This window comes from Nerophis ophidion, linkage group LG06, assembly GCF_033978795.1.
Source record: "Nerophis ophidion isolate RoL-2023_Sa linkage group LG06, RoL_Noph_v1.0, whole genome shotgun sequence".
NCBI lineage: Eukaryota > Metazoa > Chordata > Actinopteri > Syngnathiformes > Syngnathidae > Nerophis > Nerophis ophidion.
In genome coordinates, this window is record NC_084616.1 from 22,305,732 (window position 1) to 22,327,093 (window position 21,362).

The 21,362-nt window shown below is 41.3% G+C and overlaps 1 protein-coding gene across 4 annotated transcripts in view; it reads left to right on the top strand.

Annotated features, from left to right (window-relative positions):
* Positions 1–21,362, top strand: part of atp2b3b (ATPase plasma membrane Ca2+ transporting 3b) — a 184,826-nt gene that overhangs the window by 82,691 nt on the left and 80,773 nt on the right. For 3 of the 4 annotated variants that reach the window (XM_061903092.1, XM_061903089.1, XM_061903091.1), the window contains exons 7-14: positions 11,131–11,187; positions 11,427–11,468; positions 14,359–14,523; positions 16,346–16,417; positions 16,501–16,643; positions 20,384–20,516; positions 20,594–20,703; positions 20,820–20,954. In XM_061903092.1, the coding sequence (XP_061759076.1) occupies positions 11,131–11,187; positions 11,427–11,468; positions 14,359–14,523; positions 16,346–16,417; positions 16,501–16,643; positions 20,384–20,516; positions 20,594–20,703; positions 20,820–20,954 (857 nt within the window). The remainder of the gene's footprint in view (positions 1–11,130; positions 11,188–11,426; positions 11,469–14,358; positions 14,524–16,345; positions 16,418–16,500; positions 16,644–20,383; positions 20,517–20,593; positions 20,704–20,819; positions 20,955–21,362) is intronic. The other variant, XM_061903090.1, reaches the window with a different exon arrangement.

Sequence of the window (21,362 nt, forward strand, 5' to 3'; positions counted from 1 at the left end):
GTTTTTTTTTCAACTTATGTAGCAGTTACCTCGTCTACTCGTACGTGGATACTTCCACCTGGTCTGACTCAGTGTGTGTGTGTGTGCGTGTGCGTGTGCATGTGTGTGTGTGTGTGTGTGTGTGTCTGTGTGTGGGAGAGGTGCCTAGCCGATTTCAGATAAGAGCTTCAACAGGAAGCCCAGCAGTCTGAGCTCATAGATAATTTAGCCCACATCCTCTCCACTCCTTCTTTCCCTCTTTGCTGCCTGGCGTTATCCCGCCCTCTTTGGCTGCTTATCCATCTTTCTCCTTCACTCTTACTCGCTCTTACTTGTTTACCACTTTCACTTTCTCCCCTGCTAGCCTCCCTTAATCCGAGAGAGATTGAATCAATTATTGAAGGAGCGCAGGAAGCCAGAGACACTCAAGAAAAAGCGTGCTTGGTTGGTCAAGAAGTGAAGCACATGACTTTTGGACAGGCACATGTAAATATGTGTCTGTATGTATATATATGTGTGTATTTATATATATATATATATATATATATATATATATATATATATATATATATATATATATATATATATATATATATATATATCATCCATCTTCTTCCGCTTATCCGAGGTCGGGTCGCGGGGGCAGCAGCCTAAGCAGGGAAGCCCAGACTTCCTTTTCCCCAGCCACTTCGTCTAGCTCTTCCCGGGGGATCCCGAGGCGTTCCCAGGCCAGCCGGGAGACAAGGTCTTCCCAACGTGTCCTGGGTCTTCCCCGTGGCCTCCTACCGGTTGAACGTGCCCTAAACACCTCCCTAGGGAGGCGTTCGGGTGGCATCCTGACCAGATGCCCAAACCACCTCATCTGGCTCCTCTCGATGTGGAGGAGCAGCGGCTTTACTTTGAGTTCCTCCTGGATGGCAGAGCTTCTCACCCTTTCTCTAAGGGAGAGCCCCGCCACACGGCTGAGGAAACTCATTTCAGCCGCTTGTACCCGTGACCTTATCCTTTCGGTCATGACCCAAAGCTCATGACCATAGGTGAGGATGGGAGCGTAGATCGACCGGTAAATTGAGAGCTTTGCCTTCCGGCTCAGCTCCTTCTTCACCACAACGGATCGGTACAACGTCCGCATTACTGAAGACGCCGCACCGATCCGCCTGTCGATCTCACGATCCACTCTTCCCTCACTCGTGAACAAGACTCCTAGGTACTTGAACTCCTCCACTTGGGGCAGGGTCTCCTCCCCAACCCGGAGATGGCATTCCACCCTTTTCCGGGCGAGAACCATGGACTCGAACTTGGAGGTGCTGATTCTCATTCCGGTCGCTTCACACTCGGCTGCAAACCGATCCAGTGAGAGCTGAAGATCCCGGTCAGATGAAGCCATCAGGACCACATCATCTGCAAAAAGCAGAGACCTAATCCTGCGGTCACCAAACCGGAACCCCTCAACGCCTTGACTGCGCCTAGAAATTATGTCCATAAAAGTTATGAACAGAATCGGTGACAAAGGACAGCCTTGGCGGGGTCCAACCCTCACTGGAAATGTGTTCAACTTACTGCCGGCAATGCGGACCAAGCTCTGGCACTGATCGTACAGGGAGCGGACCGCCACAATAAGACAGTCTGATACCCCATACTCTCTGAGCACTCCCCACAGGACTTCCCGAGGGACACCGTCGAATGGCTTGTCCAAGTCCACAAAGCACATGTAGACTGGTTGGGCAAACTCCCATGCACCCTCAAGAACCCTGCCGAGAGTATAGAGCTGGTCCACAGTTCCACGACCAGGACGAAAACCCCACTGTTCCTCCTGAATCCGAGGTTCGACTTTCCGGCGTAGCCTCCTCTCCAGTACACCTGAATAAACCTTACCGGGAAGGCTGAGGAGTGTGATCCCACGATAGTTGGAACACACCCTCCGGTCCCCCTTCTTAAAGAGAGGAACCACCACCCCGGTCTTTCAATCCAGAGGTACCGCCCCCAATGTCCACGCGATGCTGCAGAGTCTTGTCAACCAAGACAGCCCCACAGCATCCAGAGCCTTAAGGAACTCCGGGCGGATCTCGTCCACCCCCGGGGCCCTGCCACCGAGGAGCTTTTTAACTACCTCAGCGACCTCAGCCCCAGAAATAGGAGAGTCCACCACAGATTCTCCAGGCACTGCTTCCTCATAGGAAGACGTGTTGGTGGGATTGAGGAGGTCTTCGAAGTATTCCTTCCACCTATCCACAACATCCGCAGTTGAGGTCAGCAGAACACCATCCGCACCATACACGGTGTTGATAGTGCACTGCTTCCCCTTCCTGAGGCGGCGGACGGTGGTCCAGAATCGCTTCGAAGCCGTCCGGAAGTCGTTTTCCATGGCTTCCCCGAACTCCTCCCATGTCCGAGTTTTTGCCTCAGCGACCGCTGAAGCCGCACACCGCTTGGCCTGTCGGTACCTGTCCACTGCCTCCGGAGTCCTATGAGCCAAAAGGACCCGATAGGACTCCTTCTTCAGCTTGACGGCGTCCCTCACCGCTGGTGTCCACCAAGGGGTTTTAGGATTGCCGCCCCGACAGGCACCAACTACCTTGCGGCCACAGCTCCGATCAGCCGCCTCGACAATAGAGGTGCGGAACATGGTCCACTCGGACTCAATGTCCAGCACCTCCCTCGTGACATGTTCGAGGTTCTTCCGGAGGTGGGAATTGAAACTTTCCCTGACGGGAGACTCTGCCAGACGTTCCCAGCAGACCCTCACAATGCGTTTGGGCCTGCCAGGGCGGTCCGGTATCCTCCTCCACCATCGCAGCCAACTCACCACCAGGTGGTGATCGGTAGAAAGCTCCGCCCCTCTCTTCACCCGAGTGTCCAAAACATAAGGCCGCAAATCCGATGACACAACTACAAAGTTGATCATGGAACTGCGGCCTAGGGTGTCCCGGTGCCAAGTGCACATATGGACACCCTTATGTTTGAACATGGTGTTTGTAATGGACAAATTGTGACGAGCACAAAAGTCCAATAACAAAACACCACTCGGGTTCAGATCCGGGCGGCCATTCTTCCCAATCACGCCTTTCCAGGTTTCACTGTCGTTGCCAACATGAGCGTTGAAGTCCCCCAGTAGGACAAGGGAATCACCCGGGGGAGCACTTTCCAGTACTCCCTCGAGTGTACCCAAAAAGGGTGGGTACTCTGAACTGCTGTTTGGTGCGTAAGCACAAACAACAATCAGGACCCGTCCCCCCACCCGAAGGCGGAGGGAGGCTACCCTTTCGTCCACTGGGTTGAACTCCAACGTGCAGGCTTTAAGTCGGGGGGCAACCAGAATTGCCACCCCAGCCCGTCGCCTCTCACTGTCTGCAACGCCAGAGTGGAAGAGGGTCCAGTCCCTCTCGAGGGAAGTGGTTCCAGAGCCCTTGCTGTGCGTCGAAGTGAGTCCGACTATATCCAGCCAGAACTTCTCCACTTCGCGCACTAGCTCAGGCTCTTTCACCCCCAGTGAGGTGACGTTCCACGTCCCAAGAGCTAGCTTCTGTAGCCGAGGATCGGACCGCCAAGTGCCCTGCCTTTGGCTGCCGCCCAGCTCACATTGCACCCGACCTCTATGGCCCCTCCTATGAGTGGTGAGCCCATTGGAGGGGTGACCCACGTTGCCTCTTCGGGCTGTGTCCGGCCGGGCCCCATGGGAACAGGCCCGGCCACCAGGCGCTCGCCATCGTGCCCCACCTCCGGGCCTGGCTCCAGAGGGGGGCCCCGGTGACCCGCGTCCGGGCGAGGGAAATCAGGGTCCATGTTTTGTCTTCTTCATAGAGGTCTTCGAGCTGCTCTTTGTCTGATCCCTCACTTAGAACCTGTTTGCCTTGGGAGACCCTACCAGGAGGCATAAAGCCCCCGGACAACATAGCTCCTAGGATCATTGGGACACGCAAACTCCTCTACCATGATAAGGTGGCAGCTCAGAGAGGAGCATATATATTTATATGTATATATATATATATATATATATATATATATTAGTGGTGTGGGAAAAAATCTATTCGAATTTGAATTGCGATTCTCATGTTGTGCAATTCAGAATCGATTCTCATTTTTAAAAATCATTTCGTATCAATCCAACAAACCACTACACAGCAATACCATAACAATGCAATCCAATTCCAAAACCAAACCTGACCCAGCAACACTCAGAACTGCAATAAACAGAGCAATTGAGAGGAGACACAAACACGACACAGAACAAACCAAAAGTAGTGAAACAAAAATAAATATTATCAACAACAGTATCAATATTAGTTAAAATTTCAGCATAGCAGTGATTAAAACTCCCTCATTGACATTATCATTAGACATTTATAAAAATTTAAAAAAAGTGTCACAGTGGCTTACACTTGCATCGCATCTCATAAGCTTGACAACACATTGTGTCCAATGTTTTCACAAAGATAAAATAAGTCATATTTTTTTCTGACTGCAATGTACATTATTGCAATCAGTTGATAAAACATTGTCCTTTACAATTATAAAAGCTTTTTATAAAAATCTACTACTCTGCTTGCATGTCAGCAGACTGGGGTAGATCCTGCTGAAATCCTATGTTTTTGAATGAATACAGAATCGTTTTGAATCGGAAAAATACCGTTTTTGAATCGAGAATCGAATCGGATTTAAAAAAAAAACGATTATATTATCGAATCGTGACCCCAAGAATCGGTATTGAATCGAATCGTGGGACACCCAAAGATTCACAGCCCTAATATATATATATATATATATATATATATATATATATATATATATATATATATACAGCGCCCCCCGCGACCCCGAAAGGGAATAAGCGGTAGAAGATGGATATCCATCCATCCATCCATTTACCACCGCCCATTCCCTTTCGGGGTCGCGGGGGGCACTGGCGCCCATCTCAGCTACAATCGGGCGGAAGGCAGGGTACACCCCGGACAAGTCGCCACCTCATCGCAGGGCCAACACAGATAGACGGACAGCATTCACACTCACATTCACACACTAGGGCCAATTTAGTGTTGCCAATTAACCTATCCCCAGGTGCATGCTGCCTTCCGCCCGATTGTAGCTGAGATAGGCGCCAGCGCCCCCCGCGACCCCGAAAGGGAATAAGCGGTAGAAAATGGATGGATGGATATATATATATATATATATATATATATATATATATATATATATATATATATATATATATATATATATATATGTATACTGTATATGTATGTATATATGTACAAACCCCGTTTCCAAATGAGTTGGGAAATTGTGTTAGATGTAAATATAAACAAATACAATGATTTGCAAATCATTTTCAACCCATATTCAGTTGAATATGCTACAAAGACAATATATTTGATGTTCAAACTGATAAACTTTTTTTTTTTTTGCAAATAATCATTAACTTTAGAATTTGATGCCAGCAACACGTGACAAAGAAGTTGGGAAAGGTGGCAATAAATACTGATGAAGTTGAGGAATGCTCAACAAACACTTATTTGGAACATCCCACAGATGTGCAGGCTAATTGGGAACAGGTGGGTGCCGTGGTGAACATGCCCTTTCCCAACTACTTTGGCACGTGTTGCAGCCATGAAATTCTAAGTTAATTATTATTTGAAAAAAAAAAGTTTATGAGTTTGAACATCAAATATCTTGTCTTTGTAGTGCATTCAACTGAATATGGGTTGAAAAGGATTTGCAAATCATTGTATTCCGTTTATATTTACATCTAACACAATTTACCAACTCATATGGAAACGGGGTTTGTGTATATATATATATATATATATATATATACATATATATATATATATATATATATATATATATATGTATATATATATATAGTATACAGTGCATCCGGAAAGTATTCACAGCATGTCACTTTTTCCACATTTTGTTACGATACCGCCTTTTTTTTTAAATGGTAAAAAAGGCATTTTTTTCCTGAAATTCTCCACACAATACCCTATACTGACATTGTGGAAAGTTTTTTATGTATTGCAGCTTTACTAAAACTAAAAAACTAAGACATGACATAGATATATGCATAATAATTCATAGCCTTTGCGCAATAGTTTGTTGATGCACCTTTGGCAGCAATTACAGCCTCAAGTCTTTTTGAACACGATGCCAGAAGCTTGGCACACGTATTTTTGTACAGTTTTAATAATTCCTCTCCTCACCTCTCAAGCTCCATCAGGTTTTCATCCAGGATGTCTCTGTACAAATATACATATATATATTTTTTAAAGACATTTTCAAAAATATTTTTTAAAATCATGAGTTATTGTGTGTATAATTTTGGGGACAAAAATTAATTGATTTAATTTTGGAATAAGGCTGTATCATAAAATGTGAAAAAAAAGTGAAGCGCTGTGAATACTTTCCGAAAGCAGTCTTTGTCCGGAATAAATATATGGAGGGGAGTCACCGATGTAAGGGTTCCTCCTCGACTGTGTACGCATGGTGTGTGTGGGTCTGCTGGCTGTAATGTGGCAGCCATCAGGCGCTCATTTAGTCAGCTCATGTATTATTTATTCAACTTCATAGCATGAATCTTTTTTTTCCCACATGTGCTGGGTGTGCTTTTTTTATTTTCATATCTGCCGCTCATGTTTATGTTTTATTCAAGCCCCTTCTGGAGTCACTTTTGATCTACAAAGACTACGTTTACAAAGTGGACCAAATCGAAATCCCATTTGTTTTCTAGCTGACTGTTTAGATTACAAGTAAAATGTGATCGTTAGCAAACTCCAGTATGAACGTGCACAGGCCCCCAATGTGACCCCAATGCGGCATCCATATTTTAAAATCGATTTTTAATCAATAATAAATTAAAAATAATTGCAATTCAGATTTGAGCAGATTTTTTGTGCACCCCAATTTACTAATCTACCTGCTCCTTTCCTGTTCACTTTCTGCTGACACGCACGCTTTTTAATTGTCACTCAGTGCTTACTTCTTCTTTTCTTTCAAGCTAACTTAGCGGCTTGTTTGGTCAATTAGCTTTTTTTTTTACGTCAATAATGAATAAAGCCAAATATGTCCTAGACTAAAAATCACTTTATATTCCCTGTTGCTCACTAGTGTTACCATATCTGAGTTATTGTGCAGAAATATGGGGAAATAATTACAAAAGTACACTTCATTCACTAACAGTGTTACAAAAAAGATCAGTTAGAACAGGGGTGTCAAACTCAAATACAGAGCGGGCCAAAATTTAAAACTGAACGAAGCCGCGGGCCGAGGTTGAACAAATTATACCTTTAATAGGGACCCAAACAAGTTTTGCATTGAATATGGTCCAAGCAAGGCTTATATAACTTTATAGTGACATGCAAAATCGAGTTTAAAATAATAATAATTAAAAAATATCAATGGCATATCATATAAGATAAAATACAAATTGAATGTCTCTTTTCGGCGGCAGCTTTGAGTTGGGGCGGGGTTTGGTGGTAGCGGGGGTGTATATTGTAGCGTCCCGGAAGAGTAAGTGATGCAAGGGTTCTGGGTATTTGTTCGGTTGTGTTTATTTTGTGTTACAGTGCGGATGTTCTCCCAAAATGTGTTTGTCATTCTTGTTTGCTGTGGGTTCACTGTGTGGCGTATATTTGTAACTGTGTTAAAGTTGTTTATACGGCCACCCTCAGTGTGACCTATATTGCTGTTGACCAAGTATGCCTTGCATACACTTGTGTGTGTGTATGAGCCGCATATATTATGTGAGTGGGCCGGCACGCTGTTTGTATGGAGGAAAAGTGGACGTGGCGACATGTAGAGAACATCAAAGGCAGTGCTTTTGCGGCTCGCCCCCAATATTATTGTCCAGGTGGAAATCGGGAGAAATTCGGGAGGGGTACTGAACTTCGGGAGGGTTGACAAGTATGAGTATTAGTGGTGAATGCGGTGTTACAGCGGCGGGCCAGCTCTAATGTTAATTTGATATTGCCTCAAGGGCCAAATGAAATTACACGGCGGGCCAAATTTGGCCCACGGGCCAGAGTTTGACACCCATGAGTTAGAATAATACATAATGTTGGATATAGAGAACATACAAACCCTTTATTTATTGAATCAAATATACTGAAATTCCACAACATAGTTAATTTGCAAACAGCTAAAATTATACACAACGCAAACTATAACCTGCTACCCAAGAATATACAACAATTTTTCTCAACAAAAGAGGAGAAATATAATCTTAGAGAAAAATGTAACTTAAAACATTTGTACACACGTACAACACTTAAGACCTTCAGTATATCAGTATGTGGAATTAAACTATGAAATGGATTAAGCAAAGCAATCAAATAATGTACTAATATGATCAACTTCAAGAAACTCTTCAAACTTAGTGTTTACAAAGTACAAAAAAGAAGAACCATGATAAACATTCTAAATGTATTCACCCATTCATTCTTTCATTCTCAAAATAATTTTACTTATCGCATTGTATGGAATAAAATTTACTTCAACAATTATTTATTTATTCAAATTGATTTTTTAAACGATTTAGAAACGGCCCTTTTAAAAACAAAGTTTAAAAAATTGTTCTTATTTAAAAAAAAATTAATACATGGGCAGCACGGTGAAACAGGGGTTAGTACGTCTGCCTCACAATACCAAAGTCCTGACAAGTCAGGGTTCAATCCCGGGCTTGTGATCTTTCTGTGTGGAGATTGCATGTTCTCCCCGTGACTTCGTGGGTTCCCTCCGGATACTACAGCTTCCTCCCACCGCCAAAAACACGCACCTGGGGATAGGTTGATTGGCAACTCTAAATTGGTCCTAGTGTGTGAATGTGAGTGTGAATGTTGTCTGTCTATCTGTGTTGGCCCTGTGATGAGGTGGAGACTTGTCCAGGGTGTATCCCGCCTTCCGCCCGAATGCAGCTGAGATAGGCTCCAGCGACCCCCCGCAACTCTGAACGGGACAAGCGGTAGAAAATGGATGGGTGGATGGATTTGAAAATTACAAATCGATTGAAAATCAGTATCAATAAGAATCACAATTTGAATGTGAATCGATTTTTTTGTGCACCCCTACTAATTAATCGACTTCCTGCTTACTTTCTTTTTGAACTTCACTCAGCACTAACTTCCTCTCTTCTTTCAAGCTAGCTTGCTAGCAGGCTTGTTTTTATCCGTGTGCCACAGGTTTGGCCCTCCCTCTGTAGATAGCAGTACTTGATAATGATATTTAAGATAGTAAGAAATGTAGTTTGTTTGCCACAATGGAGGGGATGAGTATTAACTGAAGGGAGCATCTCCACACTGTGTATGCACATTCAGTTAGCTGCTAGCTAACTGTGTATGTAAATAAAGTGTAAGTCAGAGGGGATTAACTTTTGTAGTCGACCAAGTACTTTTCCACAGAGATGTTCCGATACTGATCAGAGCAGGGGTCACCAAACTTTTTGAAACCAAGAGCTGCTTCTTGGGTACTGATTAATACGAAGGGCTACCAGTCTGATACACACTTAAATAAATTGCCAGAAATAGCCAATTTGCTCAATTTACCTTTAATAATATTAATAATTATATATATATATGTATATATGTATAAATATATATATATATATATATATATATATATACATATATATATATATATATATATATATATATATATATATATATATATATATATGTATATATATATATATGTACACATATGTGTGTGTATATATATATATATATACATATATATATATATATATATATATATAGAGAGAGAGAGAGAGAGAGAGACAGAGACAATTTGCTCAATTTACCTTTAATATATATATATTAAAGGTAAATTGAGCAAATTGTCTCTTTAATATATATATATATATATATATATTAAAGGTAAATTGAGCAAATTGTGTCTCTCTCTCTCTCTCTCTCTCTCCCTCTATATATATATATATATATATATATATATATATATATATATATATATATATATACATACATATATATATATATATATATATATATATATGTATATATATTTATTAAAGGTAAATTGAGTAAATTGTTTATTTCTGGCATATATAAAAAAAATGGGTATTTCTGTCTGTCATTCCGTCGTCCTTTTTTTTTCCTTTTACGGAAGGTTTTTTGTAGAGAATAAATGTTGAAAAAAAACACTTAATTGAACGGTTTAAAAGAGGAGAAAACACAAAAAAAAGGACAATTTAAGTTTGAAACATAGTTTATTTTCAATTTCGACTCTTTAAAACTCAAACTTCAACGGAAAAAAATGAAGAGGAAATCTAGCTAATTCGAATCTTTTTGAAAAAATGTAATAAAGAATTCATGGAAAATCATTAGTAATTTTTCCTGATTAAGATTCATTTTTGAATTTTGATGACGTGTTTTAAATAGGTTAAAATCCAATCTGCACTTTGTTAGAAATTCAAAAGACTTTGAAATAAGATTTAAATTTGATTTTACAGATTTTCTAGATTTGCCAGAATATTTTTTTTAAATTTTAATCATAATAAGTTTGAAGAATTTTTTTACAAATGTTCTTTGTCGAAAAAACAAATTTAAGAATTCAATAAAAATGTATTTATTATTCTTTACAATAAAAAAAAAAATGAACATTGATTTAAATTCTCAGGGAAAAAGAGGAAGGAATTTAAAAGGTAAAAAGGTATATGTGTTTAAAAATCCTAAAATAATTTTTAAGATTGCATTTTTTCTCTAAAATGTTCTCTCTGAAAGTTATAAGAAGCAAAGTTAAAAAAAAAAAAAAAAAAAATTATTTAAACAAGTGAAGACCAAGTCTTTAAAATATTTTCCTGGATTTTCAAATTCTATTTGAGTTTTGTCTCTCTTAGAATTAAAAATGTCCAGCAAAGCGAGACCAGCATGCTAGTAAATTAATACAATTAAAAAAATAGAGGCAGCTCACTGGTAAGTGCTGCTATTTGAGCTATTTTTAGAACAGGCCAGCGGGCTACTCATCTGGTCCTTACGGGTGACCTGGTGCCCGCGGGCACCGCGTTGGTGACCCCTGGATCAGAGCATCCCTAAAACAAACACGTTCTTTATTGGAGCTTTATTATTTCCCTTTTTTGCTCTCTTTTGTTGTCCCTCCTTTTTATCAACTTCTCTCGTGTCCCCCGCACATACCTCCAAACAGAGGACAGTACTCAGTTGCTGGTCAACACAGATGCCAGTTTCAGCACAGTCACCAACGGTATGTGAGCACACGGTTGTCTGTCCCGCCCTCAAGCCACACCCCCACCACCTCCCAGTAGAACGTGGTGTGACCGTATCCATGGTCTTGAAGGACTCACATGTGTACTGAGTGATGTATTTCCAACCAACAACATGTGTGTCGTTATCACTTCCCTTTGCGTATCGTTTCCATGAGCTGCCGGCACGTGAATGTTAACATCTGTCTTTCTGCACTTTTGTCTTTGTCCTTTTCTGTAGGAAAACAACCCGATGGCGCCGTGGAGAACAACCAGAACAAAGGTAAACACCTTGACAGTCGTTAAAGCACTACCTGAGTGTCCCAGCTTACCAGCGTTTCAAAACAAGAGCTGTCTCTCGGTTAATTTTTATTCTTTATGGGTAACAAACTTCCCCACTACTAGTTGGCGTAGAGAATGTCACAGTGGACGCCGCGCGAGCATTACCTTATAGCTAAGGATGGACACAACTTTGTTTTCCCAAGCATGTTTGTGAAGAAAGTGAGGGTGGAGGACAGTGCTGAGAAGAAATGGATGATATTCATTGAATTAGGATAGGATATGGTAGGATAGGATAGGATAGGATAGGATAGGATAGAATAGGACAGGATAGGATAGGATAGGATAGGATAGGATAGGATAGGTCTTTATTGTCATTGCACAAGTACAACGAAACTTTGTTTTCAGCACAAACCTGTTCAAGATTAGACAAACAAACAGTGTACAGGGTTACAGAACAAGAACGCTGATGGGTCGCCATAAGGCGTCCCGTAAAAGATGGGAAAAAGGTAAATGCTGGGGAAAGATGAGTAAAAAAGTACAATCTAGACTGGGCTCCTAAGGGGGCCCAGTCTGGAGTGGGGAAAAAACCTCCATAGCAAAGCACATATACATATTACAACATACATCTCGAGATATCTAGCAACAGAGGGAAGGTAGTTCAAGGTCATGGTGGTAGGCCGCAGCTCTCAAGCGCTGACCATCCATTCATCACCCCTATGGGATTTGCGTCGAGGGCGTTGAGTTGGGGGGGTGTATGTGTGGCGTATATTTTTTTGTGGATGTGTGTGTGTGTGTGTGTGTGTGTGTGTGTGTGTGTGTGTGTGTGTGTGTGTGTGTGTGTGTGTGTGTGTGTGTGTAAGCCCCCAGTGTGTCTCTGTTCCGTGGCCTTGATGTATTATGCAGTCGCTAGTCCAAAGTCAGCAACAACAGGTCTCCCGTCCAAAGGCAAAACCCAGTAACTCAATTTTGGTCAAAACTGAGCTGATAATAATTTTGGAGATCCTAGGTGACATGCTTTACATTAGTGTATGCGATATTGTAATTTGTTCCGCGCATGGCAGGACCTAGCAACTACCACATAACCGTGTAAATACAACCAGAAAAACCTAGTATCTCAAGGGACCAATCAGAGCTTCTTTGTCAGTGGCCTTATTGTCTTTAATGAGACATTTGCACGAATGGGGGCCGACGGTCAACCTGATTATGTGATATTATGGCACGAGGGGATATTTGGAAGATTGGCCCAGGACGTTGCAAGCACCTTCATTAAATGTATTGTTCTTGATTCTTCCCCTTGCAAACTCTTTTGGGCAGTTAATTGTGGAAGTCAAAATAAAAAATCGACGCTGTACACGGCTCTTGCCCAATGTGCAAACGCAGAATGGGGCCCACCCGAGATTGTGATAAAATATCTGGAGAAAGGGCACACGTTCATGAGAGCAGATTCAATCAATGGCTCAATCGGAAAGAAAATGAAAGCTCAAGAAAACATCTATACGTTTGATGACTTTGTAGATCTTTGTAAGACAGCATCTAGATAGATTGGTTTTCCTTTGTTTTCTCAAAATCAGCTAGAAGTGAGTTTCTAGGTTTTGTCTTTGGACGAGAGAGGTGTGTATCCATGAGATACAAAAAGGGATTTTGTTGTGTCTTCGCTGCAGTGACCTTCGGGAGAGTCTCGAAGCCAGGGAAACAATCCAAGTTAGAATGATTTGTATGCGAGTGAAAATAAAATTAGCTTTTCACTCTAAATTGTCTATTAAAGAAAGAAATCATCAAAAAGATGACACAGCGTGTAGCTAACTAAATTTTAATTAATCATTGGAGCGTAGCACTGCTAGTCTGCAGCATACTGAAGCAGAATGTGTCCAAGATGCCAGCCGGATACGTTAAAATGTATTTAAACATTTATCCATGCAAATATGCAGAAGCTGCTGATGGTGTGTTTGACGGCGAAAGCATCTATAAGGAGATACCGTAGAAGTCCACTCCCAGGAGTATTCAACGGTGGTCCGCAGAGGAACTGCTATATGTAAAATAGCTAGTGATTAGCACTTTAGTTGTCAGCTTGCGATTTGCGCTTTAATAGGCAGCTAGCGACCGGCGTGCTTGTTGCCAGCTAGCGATTAGCACTCCGTTTTCCCGCTGGTGATTAGTGCAATAGTTGTCACCTAGGGATTAGAGCTCTAGTTGCCAGCCACCTATTGGCACTCTAGTTGTCAGCTAGTAATTGCCGCGTTAGTTGTCAGCAACCGATCAGTGCTTTAGTTACCAGCTAGCGATCTGGTTGTTAGTTTTCACTTAGCGATTAGTGCTTTAGTTGCCAGCTAACGATTAGCGCTTTAGTTGTCAGCTAGCGGTTGGCACGCCATTTGCTACCCAGCGATTGGTCTGTTAGTTGTCAGCTAGTGGTTAGCGAACTAGTTCTCTGCTAGGGATTTGCCTGCTTTTTGTCAGCTAGAGATTAGTGCTCTGGTTGCTAGCTAGCAATTAGCGCTGTAGTTGTCAGTTAGCAATTAACGCGCTAGTTGCAGCTAGTGATAAACGCACTATTTGCTAGGTATCGATTAGTCTGTTAGTTGTCAACTAGTGATTAGCACACTATTTGACAACTAGCAATTAGTGCTGTAGTTGTCAGCTCGCCATTACCACCCTAATTGTTAGCTAGCGATTGGTGCCTTATTTGCAAGTTGGCGATTTTCTTGCTAGTTGCGGCCAGCGATTAATGCGCCATTTGCTAGCTAGTGATTAACCTGTTAGTTGTCAGCTAGTGATTGGCGCGTTATTTATAAACTGGCAATTAACACACCAACTGCCAAATCGGGGTTCCGCCGCATTTGTTTTTTCTGTAGCTGATGTTACTGTCTATTGGCTTTGTGCGTATAATTTAGCTAAGAAGCAAGATGGTGGCGTCGCCATGGAGATGCAGCCCCTCAAAAGCGCGGAGGGAGGAGAAGTGGACGACCGAGAGAAGAAGAAGACCAACATACCGAAGAAGGAGAAGAGTGTCTTGCAGGGCAAGCTCACCAAACTGGCGGTTCAAATTGGCAAAGCAGGTAGCTACCACTTTCCTGTCTGCTGAGTACAAAAATACTGTATTTTCTTGACTATAGATATATACAGATATATACATTAAAAAAAATATATATATATATGTTTCATATATTAGCCACACCGGACTACAAACTGCAAATATATTCCGGTACAAAATATTCTGTAATGGTTTATTTCCATACCTTAATTGTTTCCAAGCGATGTCTGTAAGGCGGTAGTAAAATGACTGATGAAACAAAACAGTAGTCATTGTCCCTAGCTGCGGAAGCTAGCTCTCCAATCAGCTAAACAGACTCAATGACTCCACGGTGACGTTTTGGTGAGTATACTAAGCAATTTGTGAAACTGAAACAATAAAAAAAAGAATGCCATTGTAAGTTAAAGGGGAACATTATCACAATTTCTGAAGGGTTAAAACCAATAAAAATCAGTTCCCGTTGGCTTATTTTATTTTTCGAAGTTTTTCTCAAAATTTTTACCCATCACGCAATATCCCGAAAAACGGCTTCAAAGTGCCTGATTTACACCATCGCTATATCCACCCGTCTATTGTCCTGTGACGTCACTGCGTGAAGCCACCAGAAACAAACATGGCGGATAGCACAGAAAGGTATAGCATAGTAGCTCGGATTCAGACTCGGATTTCAGCGCCGTAAGCGATTCAACAGATTAGGCATGTATTGAAACGGATGGTTGGAGTGTGGAGCCAGGTACCGAAAACGAAATTAAAGAAGAAACAGAAGCTTTTGAGCCATATCACGACAGACAGCGGCACAGGAGGAAGCGCGGACGAATTCGGCGATCCCCTTCTAACCAACGATTGGTATGTGTTTGTTTGGCATTAAATGTGGATGGAGGAAAGGCTGGATGCAAATATAGCTACAAATGAGGCATAATGATGCAATATGTACATACAGCTAGCCTAAATAGCATGTTAGCATTGATTAGTTTGCAGTCATGCCGTGAACAAATATGTCTGATTAGCACACTCCTCATAAGTCAATAACATCAACAAAACTCACCTTTGTGATTTCGTTGACTTTATCATTTGAAATGCATCTGCTTTGATTGTCGCAAGATATCCACACATTCTTGCCATCTCTGTCGTAGCATAGCTGTCGTCGGTAAAGTGTGCGGAACAAACGAGGGACTTTCGCATCTTTTGACCGCTGGTGCAACTTGAATCCGTCCCTGTTCGTGTTGTTACACCCTTTTCGTGTTGTTACACCCTCCGACAACACACCGACGAGGCATGATGTCTCCAAGGTACCAGAAAACAGTCGAAAAAACGGAAAATAACAGAGCTGATTTCACTTGGTGTGTGTAATGTGTTTGAGAAAATGGCGGGTCTCTTCACGACGTGACGTCACGGGTGAAAGGTCATTGCTCCGACAGTGAACAATTGAAAGGCGTTTAAATCGCCAAATTCACCCTTTTAGAGTTCGAAAATCGGTTAAAAAAACATATGGTCTTTTTTCTGCAGTATCAAGGTATATATTTACGCATACATAGGTCTGGTGATAATGTTCCCCTTTAATAGTACTAACACAGACACTCGTAAACGTGTTAGCATATAAGATAATGCCAATGACGCTAGCTTAAATACATTACGATACAAATATGCATTAAAATAGTCCTACAGACATCACACATAGGACGGTTTAGTAAGTACAAATTGTTTTAGTTATATTATTAGCGAAGAAAAACTCATAGATTAGCCGCATCTTTGTATAAGCCGCAGCGTTCAAAGCTTGGGGAAAAAAAGTAATTGTTAGAGTTGTGAAGACTGAGTAACAAAGTGTCTTTCTTTCCATCCCTCCACAGGTTTAGTGATGTCCGCTATTACTGTTATCATCCTGGTGCTCTACTTTGTCATCGACACCTTTGTTGTTGAAGGTGGGTGGATGAATGTGTGTGTGTGTGTGTGTACCGCCCTGTTGAGCACAAGCTGTTGCACATCCTGTCCCGTCTTGTTGCAGGCCACGTGTGGGTGACAGAATGTACCCCGGTCTACGTCCAGTACTTTGTCAAGTTCTTCATCATTGGAGTCACCGTGCTTGTGGTCGCCGTGCCGGAGGGTTTGCCGCTCGCCGTCACCATCTCTCTGGCGTACTCTGTCAAGGTAGGCCGCACCTCCAACGCACATCTTTCCCGAGTCAAGGTGATGTCGATGGTAAAGGCCCAGGACTGACAGAAAGGGAAGGGTACAGATTTCGGTACTACCGAGCACCGATTAATATAGTTTAAACGGTGTTTCATTACCTTTGTTGCATGTGACACTCAAACACTTGGCGGGAAAACGGGTGCATTTATAGCGGACTGCCTCTTAAGGGGAACATTATCACAATTTCTGAAGTGTTAAAACCAATAAAAATCAGTTCCCAGTCGCTTATTTTATTTTTCGAAGTTTTTCTCAAAATTTTACCCATCACGCAATATCCCGAAAAACGGCTTCAAAGTGCCTGATTTTAACCATCGTTATATCCACCCGTCCATTTTCGTGTGACGTCACTGCGTGAAGCAACCACAAGCAAACGTGGCGGATAGAACAGAAAGGTATAGTGACATTACCTCGGATTCAGACTCGGATTTCAGCGGCTTAAGCGGTTCAACAGATTATGCATGTATTGAAACGGATGGTTGGAGTGTGGAGGTAGGTAGCGAAAACGAAATTGAAGAAGAAACTGAAGCTATTGAGCCATATCACAACAGACAGCGGCAACGAGGACGAATTCGCCGATCGCCTTCTAATCAACGATTGCATCTTTTGACCACTGGTGCAACTTGAATCCGTTGATTGGTATGTGTTTGTTTGGCAATAAATGTGGGTGGAGGGAAAGGCTGGATGCAAATATAGCTACAAATGAGGCATAATGTTGCAATATGTACATACAGCTAGCCTAAATAGCATGTTAGCACCGATTAGCTTGCAGTCATGCCGTGAGCAAATATGTCTGATTAGCACATAAGTCAATAACATCAACAAAACTCATCTTTGTGATTTTGTTGACTTTATTGTTGGAAATGCATCTGCTTTGAGTGTCGCAGGATATCCACACATCTCTGTGCCATCTCTGTCGTACCATCGCTATCGTCGGTAAAGTGTGCAGAACAAACGGGACTTTAGCAATTTTTGACCACTGTTGCAACTTGAATCTGTCGATTGGTATGTGTTTGTTTGGCATTAAATGTGGGTGGAGGGAAAGGCTTAATGCAAATATAGATACAAATGAGGCATAATGATGCAATATGTACATACAGCTAGCCTAAATAGCATGTTAGCATCGATTAGCATGCCGTGACCATTGATATGTCTGATTAACACACCACGTAGGTCAACTTGAATCCGTCCCTGTTCGTGTTGTTACACCCTCCGACAACACACCGACGAGGCATAATGTCTCCAAGGTACGGAAAACAGTCGAAAAAACTGAAAATAACAGAGCTGATTTGACTTGGTGTGTGTAATGTGTTTGAGAAAATGGCAGATTGCTTCCCGTTGTGACATCACGGGTGAAAGGTCATTGCTCCGACAGCGAACAATTGAAAGGCGTTTCAATCGCCAAATTCACCCTTTTAGAGTTCGGAAATCGGTTAAAAAAACATACGGTCTTTTTTCTGCAACATCAAGGTATATATTGATGCTTACATAGGTCTGGTGATAATCTGTTGTACAGTAACTTTCCATGGCAACGAAACAAGCACGCCTGGTAGAGAACACTCAAAAGTCAGGCTCCGCATTTCAAAACACACTAGCTAGATGCTAATTTACATTGGTAAGGGCATATACATGCTACAGATTAGCATTAGCGATTTTACGTGGCATTTTCAATTTCAATTCAATTTGTCCATGGAAACGACAACTAAGATGTACGTGACTTTAAGCCACATTTTTTCTAAGAAAAATTAAAAAATATCTTTATATTTCATATATAAGTCGCAGATATATATACCAGTATGTTGTGAAATGACATCTTTACCCATAATATTTTGTACATGTTTATATCTTAAGTGTTTCCAAAGGTTTCTGTAACACAGCAGTAAAAAGGCCTTTTATACAAAACAGTAATGTCATTAATGTCTTTCGATTCATTCTTTATGAGTTGAAAGAAAGCTTGTTTAATAAGATTCATGATTCTTCTTCCTTGTACTTTGTAAAAACGTTGAGCTTGTACAGTTTTCTCAAAGTGGATCAAATTACTGTAGTACATTGTTTGATTGCTTTGCTTAATCTATTACATAATTTAGCCGTTGTCGAAGAAAAATCTATAGATTAGCTGCACCTGTGTATAAGCGGCGGGGTTCAGAGCTTGGTAAAAAAGTAACAGCTTATGCCAGGGGTCGGGAACCTTTTTGGCTGAGAGAGCCATAAAAGCCAAATATTTCAAAATGTATTTCCGTGAGAGCCATATAACTAAATGCGTGCATTTTTAAGACCAACATTTTTAGAGTGTAGTAAGTCTCTTATTCTTTTTAATAACAATGTTATTCTAAAGCTAACCAATAATAAATATTATACTTCCTACCATTAATGCGACCTCTTGAACAGGTACGATAGAAAATGGATGGTTGGATTAAAACGCATGAGAATGTTTTATAATTTGAACTTTATTTTTAACACTGTGATTACCAGCGGAATTATTCATTACTTATCGTGTATAATATCAGCTAAGATTTATCTGAGAGCCAGATGCAGTCATCAAAAGAGCCACATCTGGCTCTAGAGCCATATGTTCCCTACCCCTGGCTTATGCGCTAATAAATACAATACTCTGATAATATTCTGATTAACCTCTTGAACTTATTGAAATTGAGATATTATTATTCATCTCTTTATGTGAATCATAAATGACTGAACTATTTATTTAAGAGAACTGTTGCATTTTGAGTTAATTGATGTAAATTGCATTACAAAATGAGAACACAAAGGGTGAAAAATGTGTTAGTAATTGCTATGCATTGGAAAAGCTACTGTATGTCTTCCTACTCTTTTTCAGACATGTAAGGAGATTATGACCCCACATCAAAAGCAGTAAATTTCTGTATTAACTTTAGATGATATAACATTTTTTTTATTTTTTATTATTAGTTATTAGTTTTGAATATGTTTTATGCCCTTTTTTGCCAAATAAAACCCTGTTTTGGATGGCAAAAACACAAAATATGCAAGATTTTCCTCCCAAAAAATGTCAAAGTGGAATATTTGATTTGAAGTAATTTGAGTCTCGAATAGGTTAATAATTCATAACAACATTGATTTTGATGCATTATTATTTTTTAAACCAATTCTCAGGGATCCAAAAGGGCCCCACTAATAAAAGTGTTAAAATAGGTCATAAATGATTTTTTTTTTTTACTTGTAACGCTTAAATCTCTTCATTATATTGCCAAAAGTATTTGTCCACCTGCCTTGACTCACATATGAACTTGAAGTGCCATCCCATTCCTAACAAATAGGGTTCAATATGACGTCGGCCCACCTTTTGCAGCTATTACAGCTTCAACTCTTCTGGGACGGCTGTCCACAAGGTTGTGGAGTGTGTTTATAGGAATTTTCGACCATTCTTCCAAAAGCGCATTGGTGAGGTCACACACTTACATTGGTCGAGAAGGCCTGGCTTTCAGTCTCCGTTCTAATTTTATCCCAAAGGTGTTCTATCGGGTGCAGGTCAGGACTCTGTGCAGGCCAGTCAATTTTACCCACACCAGATTACGTCATCCATGTGTTTATTCCACTTGTTATGGGTTTTTTGTAAAAATATTTTTAAAATGTGCGGGCCCAATTTAGAAAGCCCTTAAATCAAAGTAGAATTGATTATCATTGTATGAATGAGTGACATTTGAGCCCATTGTCTGCCGTAGAAAATGATGAAGGACAACAACCTTGTGCGCCACCTGGACGCGTGTGAGACCATGGGCAACGCCACTGCCATCTGCTCCGACAAGACGGGCACGCTCACCACCAACCGCATGACCGTGGTTCAGGCTTACGTCGGTGAGTCTTGGCACGCAGCGAATCCACGCCACGCATGGCATCAACCCACATGCATTGAAATGATTGCCGTTGCCTAGGTGACATGCACTACCGTGTGATCCCGGACCCAGGCCAGATCAACCCCCGGACACTGGACATATTAGTCAACGCTATCGCAATCAACAGTGCCTACACCTCCAAGATCTTAGTGAGTCATTTTCTCTTAGAGACACGTTATTTGTTTTGGTTATTATGAGAGGAACAAAATATTTACATTTACTTTTCATTCACCACTCATCTTCTATTCCATACATTCTTTGTCAGCCACCAGATGTGGAGGGAGGTCTGGCCAAGCAAGTGGGCAACAAGACGGAGTGTGGCCTCCTGGGATTTGTACTGGACCTGCAACAGGACTACATGTCCGTCAGAGACCAGATCCCTGAAGAGAGACTCTACAAGGTGGGACATCGTATCGACTCGGGATGAGCGATACGGCTGAAAACTGTATCACCATATAAGTGTTTTATAGTGGTTGATATCGATAATCATTTAAAAAAATTCAACCTCAGGAAAATAAAGAGCGGGAGAAAAATATATTAAATGTTAATGCCCTCACCTATCAGGGCAGAAAGAAAATGTCCACACGAGCATGGAAAACACTCAAACAATGTCAACAAAATAGTAAAATCACATTGAACACTTAACAATAAACTCTTAAAATGAAGATGAAAAATAAGGAATATTTAAGAAATGCATCATAAAGTGTAGGAAAATAGTGCAAAGTGTGAAAATGTAAACATAGAGAAATCTGAAAATAACTATTTTCTGCAGGTTTAGTGGCAGGAAGTTACAGCTGTGCTCTAAAGC